The sequence below is a fragment of the Gastrolobium bilobum genome, unplaced genomic scaffold (genome assembly GCF_033153095.1).
Source record: "Gastrolobium bilobum isolate Gb01-03AN ecotype WA unplaced genomic scaffold, APGP_CSIRO_Gbil_v1 utg9061, whole genome shotgun sequence".
Lineage (NCBI taxonomy): Eukaryota > Viridiplantae > Streptophyta > Magnoliopsida > Fabales > Fabaceae > Gastrolobium > Gastrolobium bilobum.
In genome coordinates this window covers 15,475-37,174 of record NW_026897738.1, presented here as the reverse complement: position 1 = coordinate 37,174, position 21,700 = coordinate 15,475, and the positions used below count along the sequence as shown (strand labels likewise).

The window sequence follows — 21,700 nt, the reverse complement described above, 5'->3', positions numbered from 1 at the left end:
GAAAAAGTTATTAAAATAAAATTTTAAATGCTATTATATGCTTGTTTGCTCCAATCAACAATGAAATGGCCAAATCCTCTTCAAAATAATGTACAAATCTAAAATGTTTAAAGGCTCAAATGCCTAGGCAAAGTCAGTATAAACAGCATGTTGAATTATTGCAGAGCTTGAATTTCAATGCTTGAGTAATTACTATGAAATACAAAATCTGGAACATATCATCTCCAAACTGATATCTTTTCATTTCTGATATGTATATATTTTTTGATACATTGATAGAAATTGAACATATAATTTAATACAAACTACTTAAATCTCTCAGTACTAGACTAATTCTAGTGACTTGGATATGTATATATTGCATACACAAATTTTGGAGAATGTAATTAACTAGCAAATATATAAATGAATCAAATAAAAGTAAATCAGTTAAACTGTCAAAAGAATGCAAATTGTAATGGACATCGGACCAACCTGTAAAATTACATGTTACGTGGATATAGTAATGAACAGAGCAGAAGAAAAGGGATAGGAAAACTTCCTAAATAAAAAAAGTATACTCTGAATTACAAGCTATGAAAGTCATTGAACGCAAAATCTAAACGATATATTTTATGAAATTACAACTCAGCAATTTACAAGCTTTGCAATAAAGCAATGTTGAAGCTGAAAAATTAATTTAGATGTGTAATGACCAAATTAGAACAACAAAATTGATAGAAAAAAAAAAAATTGGTCCTACATGGACTAATGTGGGGGGGCCTGTATGCTTATCAGACCTTTCAAAGGAGAAGGCAGAAAACGAAGACCGGCAATGTTTTTATATTACAGAGAAGTTTTAGCATACCTTCTCATTTCTTCTTTCAATCGTATCACTGGGCATCCTTCTAAGTTAGATTCCTTTCATATCTTTTTCCATCTTCAGCTCAGTTTCCCCATTTTCAGTAAGAACATTACCCGGGATCATAGATGCTGAAGTTGTGGCCCCCGGTGGAACAACAGCTTTGGTAACACCATTGCTAGTGGCTACCTGCTGATGCACTATCTCAGTATTGGTGTTTCCAATGCCACTGATGATAGGGTCTTTTTGACTCTCTAATTCACTTCTGGCCAATGAAGAACATTTTGTTTCTGAAATTGGGAAAAGAAATTAGCCATTTTAACAATAAAGTAGGTAATGCGAAAAGTACATGAGACAGCCCTACATTAAATATATTTTCTACCATAAACAAGTCCCAAAGAACCTAGTACACAAATTTTAATACTGTTCCGGGTTTAACCCGTTGCCCTTATTGGGCCAATAATCGAGCCCATTTCTGGTTTGGGCTTATAGTCGAGTTTACTCCTTTGCCCGGCGTCCACATAATACCCGGCTTGGAACCAAGCTATGAGCACGGATCACGGGTCCAACCCCACAATCGTCATACTCCCGTGCAACCACCATGAACACATCAAGATAATTGTTTTCTACCCACGATTCTCTCTCGTAACCGCTCATAATAGCTATTATATATACACAAACAATATTGAATGAATGCATATTACCTTGAATTCAACCATTCATACCAAGTATTCACACTAATTCCACACCATATTTTCCATAGCATATCCCAAACACTTACCCTTATCCATATTTGGTGTCGACTCTGAACATCTGGCGCCATCTGTGGGGACTGTAACGTTCAATTCCCACCTCCTGTTATGGCTAGTAACTGCAGTTATCAACGTCGAACTGAAAACGGACCACTCCCTGTTGACGATGAAGAGAATTCTTTTCAATCTGATGCTAGGAGTCGTTCCCTTAACACCATTGGACGCACATTGCTCCAACTGGTAGAAGATCAACGAGCATTCTTCAAAGAAAGAAGGAGAGATGGAACTTTGAGGAGAAGGAGGAGACATCAATCTGAAGAGAGACCTCAACATGTATCACAGTAGGGGCACCAAACTCGAACTTCGTGGTCTCCTGCTCCAAGCTACATTCCCCTATCTCCACCTCGAAGGTAGGAAAGGATTCACACCGAGGAGAACATAATGAACCACCAATAGCATTCACAGGAATCCAGGAGCCTACCTGAACAAGTTACTCGGAGTAGAGGAGGACACGATGATCAAAGGAGGAATCAGAAGCGTATCCGGGAGGACCAAGTTGAACATGCTCGGGATTCCGAGAGGACGATCTATCATGAAGAAGAAAGGAGGAATGACAGAAGGATGGAAGGACACCTGGATCACGGGCACTATCATGCCCGCCAACAGGAGAACCAGTACTAGGAGTGTGGGTATCATCATGCTCGCCATTTGGAGAACCAGTACCACGAACACGGGTATCATCATGCCCATCATCAAGAAGACCAACATTTACGAGGAGCACATCAGGGATTCCAAGGCGATTATCGGATCCCAGAACCACAATATGGGATACAGACTATCTATCCAGGCCATGGGCAAGTAGGAGTATTTCCCGGAGGACAATACCCTGGAGGACAGTACCAACCTTTCCAGCCGCAATTTCAAGCAGGACCTATAATACAAGGACCATCTGGAACCCCCCTCACTTGGAGGCCAAGGGCGGAACCAATTCCGACTTGGTTCAGGCAACCAAACGATTTGAAGGTGTTTGATGGAAGCTCAGATCCGAGAGAGTTCAACATTGTGTTCTGAGCTGCAATGTCACTTTGGGAGAGACGAATCCTTTATTATGTAAAACTTTTCCAATTTTTCTGAGGAAGCAGGCTTTGGAATGGTTCACCATGCTTCCAGAAAATTCAATTGAAAATTGGGCAGGTTTGGCTCAGCGTTTTATTCAACAGTTTGTACACTGCGGTCCTTAGCCTAAGACTACTCACAATCTCTGTGGGATAAGACAAAAGCCAGGATAGAAGTTAAGGGAGTACTATGAGCATTTTCAAGAAGCAATTCGTGGCTTGGAAACCCAAACATACATGTTATTGTTCACAATCGAGCTACAATTTGGCAGCCTGGCTAACTCAGGCGAAAAAGAGGCCAACCACGAAGGAGGAGCTTTTTCGAGCGTCTCAGAGAGAGATTGAGTGCAGCTTCTAAGAAGCCATTCAAAGCAAGAGAGCAGATAAACCCACTCCCAGGAGCCAAGTAGATGAAAGGAGACCACGACTGCGAGGAGAAAGATTTAAGGAGGGGTTCAGAGGAGAATACACTCTTTTGAACACTTCCGAGAAGCCATTCAAAGCAAGAGAGCATATAAACCCACTCCCAGGAGCCAGGTAGACGAAAGGAGACCACGATTGCGAGCAAAAGGATTTAGGAGAAAATACACTCTTTTGAACACTTCCCAAGCACAGGTTCTGAAGGAAGTAATGAATACCGAAATGAGGAATGTGCAAAGGCCGCCTCCTATCAGGTCGGCTTATGCTGAGATAGACAGGACAAAGTGGTGCGAATTCCACAGATGCTACAGGCACATGACTAATGAATGCTTCAACTTGAGTGACGCAATTGAGCAGTTAATCAGAGAAGGAAAACTCCAGAAGTATGTGAAGAGAGGAGGTGGAGGACAAGATAATTGCAAAGAAGGAGAAAGAAGAAGAAAGAGAACAGATCGAAGTAGGAGCCCGCCAAGAGACGAAAAAAATGAGGCAAAAAAGGAACAAGGGAAGGAGCCCACCTCGCCACCGTCTAATCACGTAGAAGTCGAAAGAGCATGCATAATTGCCAAAGGGCAGGCAGGTGGCGGAGAATCTAGCAATGCCCGAAAGAAGCATTTGAAGACTTGTTTTGCAATTACCGAGAGACCTCGGTTCAAGGAGGAGCAAAGGAAAACTGGGAAGCAAGTTGTATTTGATGAATTTGATGATGAATTTTTGGATCTGAATCATGATGATCCCATGGTGATATCTGGGCTCCTAGCCAATTATCGGATTAACAAGATGCTAGTCGACCCTGGGAGCTCGGTTGACATTTTTTTCTGAGAGGCGTTTAGACAACTAGATTTGGATCATGATCAACTGGAACCATGCGGATCGAAGTTGTTAGCATTTATTGGGCACAGAATCAAGCCGATAGGATATATCAACCTAAGGTTGATACTGGGCAAGGCGCCTACTCATAAAACAGTATCTTTATCATTTGCAGTTGTAGATATTCTATTTGCTTATAATGTTATACTTGGCAGACCTTTCATGAAGAAGTTCAAGAGTTTCTTGTCCATTAATCAACTCGCAATGAAGTTTGCGACGAAAGATAGAAATACAGCAACATTTAAAGCTGACCAGTTGGTAGCACGGAGTTGTTACAATATGAGTTTGAGGATGCCACAAGAAAGTGAATAAGTTTCCAATAAAACGGAAGAAACCAAGGGGTAATAAAGTGGCGAAGAAAAAGGAAGTCGGGAGAAGGAATATAAGAGTGATGGAGTGGAAGGAAGTCAGAAGAAGGAAGAAGAAGAAGAAAAATAAAAGCAGGTCGTTGGCGAGCAAGTCTACCCGGAGAAAAAGAAAGGGAAGGAGCCCGAAGTGATGCTGAGATGGATCCGCGAGCTGAAAATCAAAGAGAAAAAAAGCCGAAACCCATGGGAGGTATAATAGAATTTCAACTCGAAGCTACGATGGAACAGATAACTAAGATGGGATCTCCGACCTAGAAGAAAAGAAGGAGGACAGAAACAGGTTTACTTCATAAGTAAAGTCTTACAAGGTGTCGAAACTCGGTACTAGCAAGTAGAGAAAGTGGCATTCGCACTGTTGACGACAGCAAGAAGACTTCGACCTTACTTTCAAAGCCACTCAGTGGTCGTGAGGACCAATCAACCTATCAAGCAGCTGTTAAAGAAGCCAAACTTGGAGGGAAGAATGGTCGCATGGGCAGTTGAGCTCTATGAGTTTGACATTAGTTTTGAAGCCCGCAATGCAATTAACGCACAGGTGGTAGCAAATTTTCTGTTGGAAATGACACACCCTGGGGAGAGAAAAGGTGATGTATAATGAAAGTTGTATGTGGACGGATCTTCTAATGAACGAGGTAGTGGAGTTGGAATTAATAGAGAACCCGGAGGAGGTTACAGTAGAGCATTCCTTGACGTTTGAATTTCCAACGTCCAATAACCAAGCCGAGTACGAAGCGCTAATTTCTGGGCTTATCCATTCGAAGGAACTTGGAGCCGAGTTCCTCCATGTTTACAACGACTCGTAACTCGCTACTTCACAAATCAATGGAGCTTACCAAGCACAAGGAGAAATTATGATGAAATACTTGACTAAAGTTTAGAAGTTGATGAAAGGGTTTAAGGAGGTCCGAGTTGAGCACATTCGAAGCAATGAGAACGTTCGGGCAGATATGCTCTCAAAATTGGCAAGAACTAACTCCATGAGTAACTTAAGAACAATTGTGCAACAAAATATCCAAGCTCCAAGCATTGTTTGTGCAATAGAGGAAGGAACTTGGATGACCCCAATTATTTCATTCTTGAAGTATGGGCAACTTCCTGAAGACAAGAAGGAAGCTACCAAGCTCGTAAGGAGGGCGGCTTGGTTTGTGGTATTAGAAGAAGAACTATATCGACATGGATTCAATTCCCTGTTGTTGAAGTGTACTACTCATCCGGTTACCAAGTACGTATTGGAAGAAATACATGAAGGCATAAATGGGCATCACTTTGGTGGGAAGTCGTTGGCAAGAAAGACGATACGGGCGGGCTATTTATGGCCGACTATGGGGGAAGACGCTAGAAAGCATGTACAGAAATGTGACCAGTGTCAAAAAATTTCCAATGTATATAAAGCTCCTTCAGAATAGTTGTTTACCATATCTTCTCCATGGCCATTTTACAAATAGGGGATGGACCTCTTAGGCCCATTTTCGAAGGCAGTAGGAGGAGTTAAGTATCTGATTGTAGCGATTGATTACTTTACTAAATGGATAAAGGCGCTCCTGTTCCACCATCATAGCCCAGAAAATACTTAAGTTCTTTTATCGTAAGATTATCTGCAGGTTCAGCATACCCGAGATAATCATCACTGATAATGGCACCCAATTAATAGATAAGAAGATCCGAGAAGTTGTAGCCGACTTGGGAGTCAAGCATCATTTTTCTGCGGTGGAACACCCGTAGACTGGGAAAGTAGAATCTGCTAACAAAATTCTCATGAACGGGCTGAAGAGGAGAGTTGAAGGATGTAAAGGAAATTGGTTGGAAGAGTTAGACAATGTGTTATGGGGATATCGGACGACGATTCAGTCTTGCACACAAGAAACCCCCTTCAAAATGACGTATGGATTTGATGCAATGCTACTAGTGGAAGTCGGAGAACCCTCTTGGAGAAGAAGGATTGTAGAAGAAGACAAGCAAGAAGAAAATTAGGAATTAATGAAGATTGACTTGGATCTGCTGGAAGAAGAAACAGAGAGAACAGCGATTGTTGAAATGGCCTCCAAGCAGTGGGCAACGACTAGATACAACCGAGTTGTGATAAAGAGGACTTTTGAGATAGGAGATCTAGTACTCAGGAGGGCGGATGTCTGAAAACAAAAATGTTGTGGACGGAAAGCTAGCAACTAATTGGGAGGGGCTTTATTGGGTAGTCGGACGAACCAACTCAGGAGCCTAAAACTAGAGCATTTAGATGGAAAGGTTATTCTAAGACATTGGAATGCGGCCAAGATGAAAAGGTATTATAATTGATTTGATGATGAGGAACTCGCCTAAGTTTTTAGTTGTTTTCTTTTAATGATTCTTTTCCATTATGGTTCAAAACTTAGATTTATTTTCTAAGTTGTCAATTGTAACCTTGAATTTTATATTAATGAAAGCAGCGAGTTCCGACAAACGAGTTAAATCATTTTTAAGATAAAATCAAAGACCCTTGTTACCGAGTAACGACACCTTAGGCACCCATCCTTTTCCAAGTCGGATGCGGGAATATTTAAAGTCCCTTATTGTCTGCGACACCTTGGGCACCCATCCTTTTCCAAGTCGAAAACGGAAAAATCAAAGTCCTTTGCCGACAGAAAATTGGTCTCTTGGGCACCCAATCTAGTCGGAAGCAGGAAAATACCAAATAACAAGGAAAATGTAGCTCAAAGATAATTCATCCAAAATATAAATTGTCCAAAGTCGGAGTATTTGACCAGCAAATTAAAAAGTAAAAACAAAACTGTCAAGTACATCAACGTAAAGCTGGCATCCTGGCCCAAAAAGTGTACATCAGCATAAAGCCGGCATTCCAACCCAAAAAGTGTTACAAAAATTAAGGTGGCATACCACCCTTTCAAGTCTCTTGATTCTCCGGGTTAGCATTATTATGACAGCATCTACATTTATAATATCCGGGTTGGAAGCATCCGGGTTGGTTGAGATAAATGTTTCAACAGAACGAGATAAAAGAACTGTTTTACCATCAACACCATAAGTAAACAAGTCCAAACCCTTGACATAATTAAAAATAGTAACCTGCTTTATATTTTGTAGCTTAATCCCCGGGTTAAAAAAGGCGACTTGGTCTAGCACCCAGCCACAGATTTGATGACCATAAGCTTCGACTTTGTCTTCCATCTCAGCAGTAGCTTTCTTTAAATTGTCTACTTCTAATTCTAGCTTGGCTACCCGAAGATCAACTTCTTGACCTTTTTTGTAGTGCTCTAGTTCCTTCTTTAGCTCGCCATAATTTTGCTCGGCAGTCACTTTCTCTTTTTGAGCTTCCGTTAACTGGACTTGCAGACCCTTCGCAATAAACTTAGCGGTTTCTGCCCTCTTCTTAAGAGCTACTTGCTTCGCATCAAATTTCTTTTTGAAATCTTGATGTTTTTGGATTTTGGATAAAAGCTTATTACGATCAACAAAGGCTAGAAGGGCCATTTCAAAAACAATGAGCCTCTTCGATGTCAGCATCCCTTAAAACTATGAATTTGTTGATAAGTTGGTCTTTAGAATATTGATCCCACTTTTCACGGAGGCCAGAAGTGAAGTACGGCTTCAGCTTATCGAGTGAGTTAGGAGTCAAAGTTAGAGGAGGACCAGAAGTCGTACCCGGGGGAACGATACATTGAACATTTACTTCTTTGTTTTTATCAGGTAAAATTACCCGAACACATTTCTTTTCTCGCTGGTCGCCAGAATCAGCTTGTGTATCAACATCAATATTAATAGGCCCTGAATGGGCGGAACCCATGCCAGAAGTAGCCTGGGTGATAGACAGGGAACTCTTCCCGGATGCCGGAGATTGGGTTTTAGAATGTGTTTCTTGGGATAATTTTGATCTCGGCAAGGGCCTTTCGTTTAGCAAAAAATGATGGATCCATCGTCTTCCCTGAAAGTAGAGAAAAAGTATCAAAAATCACGAGTAAGAAGAACATAAATAAAATTGAATACACTCACTGAAGGCTACTCGAACAAACTCTAAAGAAGAACCACATGCCAATTTTTCTTTAGAGTCAAGGACAACACCCTCTGCTAATTCGGTGGCCAAATCCTTAAACCAATTATAAGCCTCTAGCTCGTTACTCGCTAGATTCTTTGTATTACGAAGATACACGTGAGCAATAGGAGTGTAGTGAGCTCAGTTCCATGATAAGGGGACCCGAGGAGATTCATCTTCATTCAAAAAGAAGGCGGAAGGCACCACAACACCTGAAGAAGGGGAAGAACCGAATGGAGTAGAAGGAAAAGCTTCAGGAACACAAATCTCAAAATAATTTTCCTCAAAGTTTTTCCACTTATCTTCGAAGATGGTACACCACCTTAGTATTCACACTGATTCCACACAGTATTTTCCATAGCATATCCCAAACACTTACCCTTATCCATATTTGGTGTTCACTCTGAACAAATACTTTTTCTAACAATAGCCATCAGAAATTTCAGAACCATTTCAAATGACATAGCCATGTAAAGCATACCAGACAAATCATTAATAATTTACTAAAAGTTAGCTATCTATGTACACCTTCCAACTACAGAGACCATCTTTAGGTCATGCTCCATAGCATCCTTTACAACAGCTTACTTCTAATTAACATGATAAAAAGATCAGAACCACTTTGGCCCTTCAATTTTAGCGTATAAACTACAGTAATGAACCCCCTAAATTATCACAAAGTCTCAATAGCTACAGTTCATGAAAAATAGATAGTTTTGGTGTTTACTGTTAAGAACAAACACTTGCAGAGGAATCGATAGAACATGAATAGATTGAAAGTGGAATAAATTATGCATGGGAAGGGTAACAAAGAGAAATAAACTTACAGAAAATAAATAGAAACAGCCATTTAGATGTTTATCAAAGCTAAGGGGATTAATTGCCAAAATGGAAAGTTGACGGTCTTTTTGCCAAAGTCCCAACATACTAAAGGGTTTTATGAATGTTACCAAAAGTAAAATTATAACTAAAGGAGAGTAAAATATTAACTTACCGTTTATTTCTCCCATAGTAATAACCCTATTGAGAAAATCTCTAAATTTTGTTAGTACAATCCTTTCTTGCTCAGCATAGACCTCTGTCATTCCTTGTCCATAAGGAAATTGTGAAGACGTAGCATGGGCCATTGGCCCAATGGGGGAGGCAGCTGTCATGAACATTGTATCTTGCTCGTCACACATCAAAGCTAAAGTCCCAGGAGACATTGGCCTCCTTTTAGGGACATCAGCGACATCTGAGCTGGAATTGTCTGGGCTGATTTTATCTGTTTGGTTTGCACTCGAACAATCATCAGCCATAGCTTTCTCAACATCACCTTCCTTTTGACTTGGTAATTGCTCTTGAGTTGAAGAAGCAAGGGAAGTTTCTGTCTGATCTTCTGTATGCTTTTCCATTAAATTTTTCTGGTCTGATCATATTAATCACAATAATTGATAAGAGAAAATTAATCAATGTAGACTGACAAGGCTGATTACATGGTATGCAATAAGAAGCATCAAGTGAACCAAAAACTAGGTTGTGAACTTATGTAAGAATACTGAACGTTCTGTGGACCATTGCTATAGCAGTGTTTCATGAATAGTTTCCTAACGATCACTGTACAGAATGCCAAGGAAATTTTTGATGAACAAAAAATGTCACTTTTCAGTAAAATAAAATAAAATAAAGAGGTTTTTTATGTACCCCCAATTTTGGGTCCCCCAAAATCTTCGACTACTGGATTTCCAAATTCACCTGACCGCTATCCTAATGCTCAAGTATAGTTTGTTAGTGATTTAGTTATTAAAGGGACTCCTTGATTAACCACATACAAAAGAAGAAGAGAACAACCAGCAAGATACTATGGTGCGGATTTAGTATATAAGGGTATTGTATTTATTGGTTGAAATAAAAATTCATTAAAGAAAAACAACTCTCACTGACAACCAAACCATATCATGAGTCCTTATGCAACCTCCGTCCCCTTTTCTGGCCAAGCAGATCTAGAATCACATGCTCAAGGGAATCCCTAATAATTTTTCTTTTTATATAAGAGGTCAATCACAATGTAAATATTTTTTAAAAAACTGAATTATAAGCCTAGAAGTACGAACATCCAACATATGCAGAGAAACTGATCAATATGCATAAAACACATTTAAAAAAACCTGTTAAAACTGTTACATATTTGAATTTCTTTTTTGAGGGGGAGAATTCCAAAAAAGAAACTCTTGATACAAATATTCACCATGAAAGGAAAATAAACGTGAATGGCTATTTAAACCAATTTACCCCAATAATAACAATAATAACCATTTCAAGTGTTTGTTTGCGGTTCATGCCAAGTAACTTTAAGAGTTCCTTATTTGGAATGGTCCCTTTGCTTCTTTGCAACGAATACATACTGTACAATTTTTTATCTTAATTCTACTATTATTAACTAATTATATTATTCCGTAAAAAAATTTACTCTTCTACTAACAATACCATACATATATCCTAATTTTTATAATTTTCATCCCCATATCATATTATTTTGCATGTGATACATTTCCATACCGAGACATCATTTTCTCAATTGAAATATCTCATTACGACAATGTAGCCGATAAAAAGCAAGGAATACGATTTCTTTGATTAGTATCTTGTTATTACCATTTGGCAATCAATTAAGGGTTGCAAAAAATGTATTCTGATTCTTAGTGTGATTGTGAGGGGCCTTTAATAAAGTATCCAAGCCCATTAGTAGAAATTAGTTATATATAGATGTTTAGGGTGGGGTTTCTTTAGGCTGATTGTTATTTGTAATTTGGGGAATTAGGAGAGGAAACAGGGAAGCTCTCAAGGCTAGGTTGTTGTCTTGGAGTGGAATTTTTCCTCTTGTTCTTTCTATTTTTTATTACGGGGTTATCGTCACTGTAATTTTTGAATTCTGTTGATATTAATACAAATATGATGGTTTGGTTTATATCTGGTGTTGGAAAACTTTAATTCGAAGGATCTTATTATTCTGGTTCCATCAATTTGGGAATTAGGAGAGGAAATAAGGAAGCTCTCAAGGCTAGGTTGTTGTCTTGGAGTGAGTGAAGTTTTTCCTCTTGTTCTTTCTATGTTTGTTATTACTTTTCTGCAATTTAATTGTATGTTTCATTAATATCATCAATTCTATTTAGGATCCATCAATTTGGTATCAGAGCACTTCCGATTTTGGGAGTGCTTTCTGGTCCAGATATGTTAGAAAAATAAAAAAATAAATAAAAATGTCACAAATAAGAATGAATCTTAACGCTTTGGATAAGGCACGTACATCGAAGGTCATTGAGTTGTTTCAGAAGATGCTAAAGATCATAGATGCTTGGGAAGAGAAGCGAGAAGCTCTAAAGAAAGAAGAACCAAAGAAAGAACAAGAAAAGAGCCTGGTGCAGAAGAAAACAGCAGTAGAAGGACATGCAAAAGACAAAGGAGAAGGAGGAGGAGGGAACGAAGAAGAAGAAGTAGATCGAAACACCGAAGTAGAAACTGACGACATTGATGATGCAGAAGAAACTGGAGAAGACGAAAAAGAAGAAGAAGAAGCGCAAGAGGACGAAGAAGAAGAGGGAAACAAAAAGGGTTCTCACGATTTGTCACTGAGGTCAGAAAAGACGAACAAGAAGCGGTGGAGGAATTTGTGCTTCAGGTGTGACGCTCCCTTCTCACCAGATTATGTGGAGATACTGGGTGAAGATGGGATTGATCCTGAGGAAGAAACCGGATACGAAGACAAAGAGACGGAAGATGCACTTGAAGAAAGGGAGAAGGAACGTGAACGGGTCTGGTCATTTTTAGGGCGAACTAGTAACAGAGCGGTTGTTGGAGTTCGGTCACTAGCATTTGGCAACAGGGCCTTTTCACTTATGGGAATGTGCTGGTAATGATAGGCACAATAAACTCAGCCCAATAAGAAGGGCAATAGAAATAACATTGACTTACTTAATGGGCTGGTAATGACAGGCACAATAAACTCAGCCCAATAAGAAGGGCAACTAAGCGATACAAGAAAGACGGGTGTTGAGGGAACACAAAACATAGGCCGTGGGTCAGCTGAATCACGTCAGATTGGGGGTAACAACAGCAGCGGTGGCGCAAGACTCCAAAGGCTGTCGCTGGAAGAGATGAAGAAGAAGTGTGACTGCTCTCCACCATATTCGTCAAAACCCAAGCTTGCTAATTATGTTGTTGGGTGTGGGAGGTTCAGTACCATAGAATACAGATTTGGCAGCCATGGGCGATGGAAACAGAGTGCAAAGTCTAGGGACGCGCAAGGGCATTCAGCTAGACTTACCAGGCGTAGCAGTAAAGATTGAGGAAATGGGGGGAGGGGGACAAGTTGTCACGTGTTGAAGAAGAAGCGATTATGGAGTTACTGCTAGTACTCCATGAAGTTTCCAAGAGTCCTACTGCAGTTTCCAGGAGTCCTACTAAGTTACCCTCAAGCAGGTTATGTGTAATGTGGTTCAATGGCAATTCTTCTGCCTCTAGCATAACAGGGTCTGTATGTTTTAAACAATGGGATCCAGGTGGAATCCTAGTCTCTTCCTTCACCTTGAGGACAAGGTGAATCTTGAAGGGGAAGTATTGATGGGCCTTTAATAAAGTATCCAAGCCCATTAGTAGGAATTATATATAGATGTTTAGGGTGAAGTTTCTTTATGCTGATTATTATTTTGTTATTTGAGAATTAGGATGGGGAATGGAAATAGGGAAGCTCTCAAGGCTACATTGTTGTCTTGGAGTGGAGTTTTTCCTCTTGTTCTTTCTATATTTCTTATTATTTTTCTGCAATTTAATTGTATTTATAATTAACATCATCAATTCTATTTGGGATCCATCAGATTGTAAGCTCTTTGGTTTTTATTTTTCAGATGCACTAGTGTCTAGAGCTGCATTTACGGTTAATCTGATGAAGTTCTAAGCGATAATTTTAACACAACAAAATTGAAAGACACATGATTAGTCCATTTATAGTGCACACTCATTAAATAGAACTACTCATACTTCAGGCCTGTTGGGAAAACAGGAGAATCAAGGGAAAGTGAGGGGAAAAGAGGAAAAGCCTTTCTACGTAAATACCAGTTCATTCATACAAGGAAGGATGAAAGAAAACATAATCGACTTTCAGAAACCAATAGCAGAATTGATGATTGGCGATGTATGATATCAATATACCTGTAAGTGTCTTTGCAGCTTGTCCAGATACTAGCACCAGAACTGAACAAAGCTCCTTCAGGTGCTGCGGTTGTATAATGTCTGCTAAAAGAGACCTTCAACAATAATCAAGTCTGTAAGTAACCGTATTACGTTTATCTTTATTTCATGTATATAACCAATATTACCTGTACATAAATTTTGAAGGACCTAATGTTGCAGTTCCAACACGAGCACCTGGGACAGATGACAGGGATGAGGAGGGTGCTGGACCTCGGACATGGTTTACCTGGTGAACATTAAAAAGTATTTCATGATTATAGTGTACATAAGCTGAGTAATATAAAATGCCCACGAATCATGATAGCATTTGCTATAAACTGCAGCTAGCGAATATGAACAACTTAAGTCATCATGATATTGAAACAAAAGTTTTAGCCTCAGACTTAATTTGTCTCTATTCCTTCAAACTAAAAATTAGAAAGTCGGACACAATGGACCAAACTTGGGGGGAGCCAAGTTCAATTTAGTAAATACTTAAGTTTAAATGCATCTTTTAAACAAAATGACAAAAATGTCAACTTCTAACGAGAACATAGCTATGTTAGTAAAAATTGCTATGTCAACTCGACTTAAGGTTCTCTATTTCTCTGATTTAACCAACTACCTAATTTAAAATAAACATCTGTACTAGTACCTTGTGCTATGAGCAAGTTTTACCTGTTGTCCCAACTTGCTAATGGATGGATCCTTGGCTGTAGGCCAAAAGAATAGTTCCTGACCTTTTCTTTTCTTGGATACTGGAGGCGATGAGTAGCCAGAGGAACCAATAGCTCCAGTTATGGCAGCATTTGCCGCTTGCTGAATGTATGTCATGTTGTTATTTTGTTCTCCATGAAACAAAGCCTGTCTCTCTTCACTTCCCTCAAAATTCTTGCAGTCCATGCACTTACAATTTTCAGAACAAAGAATATTGGCTTGGAAGCATTCACAGTACTTCTTGAGGCACCCAGACTTTTTACAATGGCACCCCTTGTTATGTTTTCCTAATATTAAAACTTCCCCGGCATCCTCCTACATTTATTGTTAAATTCAAATAGTCAACAATAGAAAAATCAAATATTTTATTAGTATGCAATACTAAAAAATGTTCAACACATTTTCTAATATAAGGAATATTACCAATTCCAGAAACCTTTATTTATCATTTATGTAGAGCATATATCAAGGCACGTGCCAGGTAAATTATAATAAGCTCCCGTCATTCCAGAAAATTTTACCAAGAAAAGTCCAACTTCTTGCGAATACATATATTATTGTATAGATGCGTGATTAAAAATATATAACTTATCTGAGTAACTTCTAATTATATGTTAGCGTTTTAAATTGACTTTCTATGTCTAAGTTGCTAAATAAAATAAAATGAATGCATTGGTTTCATCAACAAGGAAATTATTTTTAGGACATTGGAAAATGGAATAATTGATCAAAATTATGCATTGACAAAAAATCAACATAGTGAAGGCCTGAAGGGAACAGACTAAAGGCAACTAACATAATCAATAAGAATATTTAATATCAACGAATTTTGTTTCTACAAAAATATTTTTTCAGTCATAAGCAAAGGGCCTAATTCCATGATTGTCAATTATGGAATGATGCATCTAATTTAATTGCAAGTTTTTTTACTATGGCAAAAATAATTACATAAAGAAAGTGACCAACAATCATAATACAAAAAATATCCCTTTAGTTTTGCATAAAATCCCACAATGAACTGAAAGAAAAGATATCAAAGGTAATAGGATGAGTATCTTGCATCATTAGATCACAGGATTCACAATGAAACCTAATATACTCCAAAAAAAAATAGGCAAAACTTCTTTTTATCAATATAAGCAATATATCTTAACTATTAATAATCGTCCACAAAATAACACATGGTATACCACACTACCTGTCACAGAAAGTAAGACCTACATACCCTGCTATCACGTGTTCCATGCGGGCTGCTCGCAATTTTGGGCCTAAATGCATTTGGATTGCGCTCTAAAGTAGCTTCAACAGCTTCCCGTCTAGCAGCTTCATTTTCGACATTGTTGAAGCAATTTACACAGTTGCAACCATCACAATATATTCCCGATGCAAAACATTCACAATATCTGCTCAAAAAAATTGGAATTTAGCTTCATATAGCAGCCAATAAGTTGCAACAGTGAACGACCTCCGCTGAAGGGGGAAAATGACTGAAATAGTAAAATGTTTCTACATAACACTCTTATCGATCGTCTTCAAAGAAAAATATATTGTTTCACCACAATAATTCAGATAAAATTGAGCCTAACTTTGCCCATGGGAATCAACGACTTTGATTTAAAACTACCCATGTATAATATAATAAGGAATTTGATGATGGAGACGGAATGAAAAGATTTTTCAATTCCTTTCTTGGTCAAGAGTGTTATTTTCATGTTCCCAATAATTTCCATTTTCCTTGCAATTTCAAAAGTTTTAAATATTATTGAATAGAAAGTTAATCCCCAAAAAATTGGACGGTCATGCTCAAAGCAGGCCACTAACTCCCCATAGTTAACTGTCATAAGCTCGCCCAGGTTGTTTACAGTACCCTATTTGCTGAGTTGCCAGGTTTATGCTTTAGTTCTAACTGCAAACACACCAAACCGATTTCCACTTCATACATTTAATTTTTACAGGTCATCTATCAATCAAGTGAAAAAAATCAAATGCCATCGAAAAAATGAATGAAACAAACAACCACACAAGAGAAGAGGGAAAAAAGAAAATGGAGCAAAATAGCAATGAGTCTTTTAATATAAGGCAACTTAACTAACAACAAAAAATCAATTTTCTAAAGTAAAATGAGTAAAGCCTAGGCAATAATTCTCAACATAACCACAAACAAAAATATATAAATGATGAGTCATTCATGAAAATTCTTTTTTTGTTAAAATGAAAGAAAAGAAAAGTAATTTCTGACAATAGAAACATTTTACTAGTATACTATGAAGAGCAACAAGACCACATACTTGAACAGGATGGTAGATATCTACTTAAGAGCAATTTTGCATTTCATAGTTGCAAATGTGAGAACACGTGCAAGGACATGACATGCACTTATACTCTACATAAACAAGTTAATAGAAACAAGCACACAGAGAGAAAGAGAAAAAATTTCTTACAGCTTTAAGCATTTAGAGTGTTTACAATTGCACTGCTTTTGTTTCTTTGGAGTAGCATCTTTCATTTCAAAGTTAGGTCTTGATCTTGATTGTGGAGATTCTGGTTTCCTGAAAAAGTAAAAATAAGTTAATTGAAGACCAAAACATGTAGCTTGAGCTTTTACATGAAGACATTTACAAAACAGTCAAAGTGGATATCTTCATATAGATTTACTCACAAAAAGATCCTTCAAATCAAGCTAGTCAAAACATAAAGACAGATACCCAATATCACATTCATCGTTATCATGTATCATTCAATCAAAACTTCAAAATAATTTACCACGACTAGGAAACGCCTGACATAGCTTGAAAGAAAATACTTTGAAAGAAAAAGCCAGACGTAGCCAAAAAAGAGAAAATGTTAGTGATGAAAGCATATTATAAAATAGCCCCCTTAAAGAAAAAGTCTTCACCTTGCAGTGATATGAATTAAACTTCAAAAGTAAAGAAAATAACATGCACCATCTGCAGTGACAATAAACCTTAATCACAACCCCAAAAGAAACCAAATAGAAATTTCAATTGACAAGTATTTTACTTTCAAAAGTAAATAAAATTTAAAAGGTATTAACTTATCCAGAATGAATAATCTAGGAAGCACAGATAATTTAAAATGCCCGCCATACCAGTGTCAGAAATGTGTCTGATACTGATACCGTATTAGATACTTAGATTCTTCATAAATGGTAATTTGTATTATATATATATATATATATATATATATATATATATAATATTAACACAACAGCAACAAGTTACCAAAAAATAAAAAAAATAAAACAACAGCAACAACCAAAGCCCTTTACCATTAGGGGGGCCAGCTACTTGAATCAAACAAAGACATTGTCTTTTGTCCAAAACCAATTCTTCAGAGAGGCCATTTAATCCTAGATCCACTTTAATTTTTTGACTTATTGGACTACCTCTACCTCAAATTGTTGGGTTATCCACCATCTGATCAACTCTTCTAACTGGGGCTTCTCACATGTCCACCATCTTAGGCATGATTCTACTGTATTTTCCTCAATAGGTGCCACTCTTACTTTCTCTCTAATACATTCATTTATGATCTTATTTTTTCTTGTATGACCACTCATTCAACGGAACATTCCCTTCTCTGCAATACTTATCTTATGCTCTTGTTGTCCCTTTATCGCCCAACATTCAGCACCATAACGCATCACTAGTCTTGTGGTTATGTAGTAAAATGTTCCTTATATCTTAAGAAGTTTCTATTTCAAATAACACCTGAAACATTCTTCCATTTCATCCACCAAGCTTGAATTTTATGATTTACATCTCTGTCTATTTCTCCATCTAAAAAAAAGAAGAAAAAATTCTCTACTTTTTCCATCAATCATGTTGTGGCCCAATTAATGTCTTTTATTTATGAAGTACTATGATGTTTTCAACTTTATTTTATATTTTATAGTTTGTACGATGAAATACGTAATTTTTTTATAGTTGTATCCTACAGTATTAGTATCCTACTTTTTTAACAACATATCCCCGTATTGTACTCGTGTCGTATTTGACACTCATAAACCATATGAGCGCATCATAGGTAAGAATAATAAATTTAGTATACTTATATCTCATAATCACATCCTCACCATTGAAAGCCCAAACCCATATGGAAATTACTATAAACAACTTCCTAAATTATGTTTGCAAGAAAATTGACAGTTCTAAAGCTCCTATCTAATGCAAGCCCCTAAAAACAGTTTAGAGCTCTGATGGACCTCTAATAATGCGGGTTTACACTCGCAGTAGAGGAAGGGGCACGTGGAAAGCAGGTAGTTGCGTGGGAGGGAAAAAGGTTAGGGGAGGTGTGTCAGAAGAGGATGGAGAGAGAGTGGAAGAGGGAGGAGAATATTCAGGTTGGTTTGGGCAGCCTTGAGCTGAGACCGGTGCACTGATCAAACCCAGTATCTATACATCTAGTTATTTCCTATTAGTAGTTTTCATTTTCATTTCCTATCAATCTCCCGCCATCTTTTTCCCACGTGAAGTAGATAATACAGCAGACCAATATAAGGCAATAAACAAAACGTTAATCAGAGTGAAAGAGAAAAGGAAACAGAAAAAGAATCTAAATGTGCATGGAAAATCTGCTATTTGCTAATTGCAAACCAGAACAATGCACATGCATTGGAAGCTCAGACAGAAAAATAAAATCTTCTACACAAAACTGTGATTCCCGTGAGTAAAACAACACGTTAACTTAAAAATTAAAACCAAACAAAAAAAAAAAGAACTTTATACATAAACTTCCAATCCAGAATTCAAAAAGACCATTTTTTTTCCCAAACAAATTTAAGTTTTCCCAAAGAAACACACTATCAAAACTTCAACAAGAAGATTCTACTAAAAAAAAAAAAAAAACTTCAACAACAAACAGGTAGTAAATCATTTGAACCATAGCCACATTCACACAGTTTCAACAACTCACCCAATCTTAACCGAAGGATGAGGTGTCTGCGGCGGCAACGGCGTCACAATCACCGGTTGCTGCATTTCGGTCTGAGGCGGCGGCGGAGGCTGCGAATGCGATTGCAATTGAGAGTGTTCCGGCACGCCGGAGAAATCAAGCTGCCTCGCCAGCTTCTTCGCCGGAACATCCAACGCCGCCGCCGGAACAACTCCTTCTGATGACGAGGACGACACATTCTTGGAAGCGCCACCTTCACCTTCCCCCATGAAAGACGCAAAAAATTCAAAAATAAAATTATTTTTTAACCAGAAAATTCGAAATTCCTCTTCCTCCTTCAAACCACCGATTGTGATTATTCCCTCAAAAAAATCATAATAATTTCAACAACAAAAAAACGAGCTCGAATTCACCGAGCTTCACAAACCAAAAACAGAAACCATCGATTGCACAGCTCGGGACGCAAAAACGGAGTTCATCGAACAGTTTCGAAAATTCAAAGGTTCTTCGATCCAAACGCGTCAAGGAATAAGATACAGTTCTAGAGAGAGAAATGAATTGCAGAGATTTTAGAGAGAGAGAGCAACGATGAAATATTAATGAAAATAAAAACAAAAAAAGTGCGATTTTGCAGAGTGAAAGGGTCGAAGAGATGAAGCAGAAGGAGGAGAAGCCAACACACACACTCCCTCTCTCTCACAGGCTTTTGAAAATTCAATTTTGTTAGTAAATATTTAACGGCCAGATCTCGTTCTCTCTTCCATCGGACGGTCCACGAAGAATGAACCCATCCACGGTCTGAATTCATAGAAACGTTTCCTACCTTTCGTTGGATTAAAAAATAAAAAATGATTTTCTAGGAGCCTAATAAATGTGTCTGATTTTTTTTTATTTATTTTTTTTAAATGATTTTTTTTTCTCCTTTTTGTACATATCGGTTTCCGAAAAAAGTGATGGATTATATTATCTCAAGTAAATTTTGGATGAATTATATATTTATACACTTTCTTTTTATAAATTTACAATTATATTAAGTATGACTAGTTAGACTTCAATCAATAGTGTATGATCGGTCAAATATAATATAGTTTGTAAGAGTTTATAAATAAAAAATTTATAAATATAACATTTTTCTTATTCTTACAATATTTATACTTAAAGCATACATTTCTTAATATTTATACTTACAATACCTTATTCACATATTAGTTAAGTGTCGAAATTTATAACATTATCTCTTTGCTCATGGCAAAAAAAATTAAAATAATGTATTTAAATTAAATAATTACGTATTTAATGTTGTTTTGTAAAAAATTACACATTTGTTGCACATGAGACGCCCCAGTGAGGCGTCTCTCCCTTGGAGAAGACGCCCCATTGGGGCGTCACATGTGACGCCCAAAGGGTGCGTCTCATGTGCAACCTATATCTACCCCACTTTCCTTTTTTCACTCCTTACTCATTTACCTCTCTAACCGCGGTTCGTAGCGAAGCTCTGCCAACGTAAGGTAAGGTCATAATACCTCATATGTATACATTTAAATTACAGTGCTAGTTAGTAGTACATGTTAGGATTGATTGTATATTAGAGACTTAGAACATTAGGATAGTCACTTAGAAATTTTGTGGCATGCTATGAATGTTGTAATGATATAGTAATTTTATTATTACGTAGTTATTATTATTAATTTTTAATTATGCATTAGGGTTTAGCATATTAATTAGTGATTTATAAATAGTGTTAGGGACTTCGTAAATTTCGTATGTATGATATTATTAATGCGGGAGTGCATAACTTTGTAGTTAGTTAGGTGTGATGATTAGTACGTATTGGACAAGTTGGTAGTGACCTAGAGTTAAGTATTCAGTTAGTATTATATTATTTTTGTCTGATGTATTATTATTATTTAATTGCAAATAAACAACTGTTTTACGTTTTGGCGGGACTTCATAAATTTCGATTCTAGTTAAATAAATGACGCATATGCTTAATTTTTGTGATAATCAATTATGTCACTGCTTAATTAAATTGTAAATAAAATGGAGCATTACATGTGATTAATTTAAATGTTATTTTATATTATATAGTTGAGGATAATGGCTGAGTCATCATCTTCATCGGGATCTGAGTCGGATGTAGAGCCCACCGATCCCAACATGTGGATCATACCTGAGCCGTACAGGTGGGAGGTCCTTCGTAAGATGAGCAGAAAACTCATATTTCACGTAGAAAGCTCATTCGTGAAAAACACAATAAACTTACAAATAATACTCCTTCCTTCCCTCCCTCCAAGTACATGCTCTAACCCGGTTAAAAATTGATGGATCGGTTATAAATTGAGTTCAACCAGTATGTCAAATTACTTTGTTTATTATATTATTTTTTTATATTTAATATATATTTTGTATAAATTTAATTTAAACGATTGAATAATAATTCATTAATTGTAATCTATTAACCTAATATCCAA

General features: G+C 37.3%; 1 protein-coding gene across 1 annotated transcript; it reads right to left on the bottom strand.

Annotated features, from left to right (window-relative positions):
• Positions 1 to 587: 587 nt before the first annotated feature.
• LOC133309643 (protein tesmin/TSO1-like CXC 5) lies at positions 588 to 19,834 on the bottom strand. The gene is made up of 8 exons (XM_061510438.1): positions 19,251 to 19,834; positions 16,757 to 16,864; positions 15,541 to 15,718; positions 14,277 to 14,630; positions 13,745 to 13,845; positions 13,578 to 13,672; positions 9,385 to 9,798; positions 588 to 1,131 (listed from the first exon to the last, which is right to left on the bottom strand). The coding sequence occupies exons 1-8, from the start codon at positions 19,496 to 19,498 to the stop codon at positions 893 to 895; spliced, it is 1,737 nt and encodes a 578-aa protein (XP_061366422.1). The 5' UTR covers positions 19,499 to 19,834; the 3' UTR covers positions 588 to 892.
• Positions 19,835 to 21,700: the final 1,866 nt, after the last annotated feature.

Coding starts and splice junctions, on each gene's coding strand:
- LOC133309643 (XM_061510438.1), bottom strand. CDS start 19,498: ATGGGGGAAGGTGAAGGTGGCGCTTCCAAGAATGTGTCGTCCTCGTCA. Junction 15,719..16,756: donor CACTCTAAATGCTTAAAGCT/GTAAGAAATTTT, acceptor TTTTTTGAGCAG/ATATTGTGAATGTTTTGCAT. Junction 1,132..9,384: donor TACTATGGGAGAAATAAACG/GTAAGTTAATAT, acceptor TCCCAATTTCAG/AAACAAAATGTTCTTCATTG.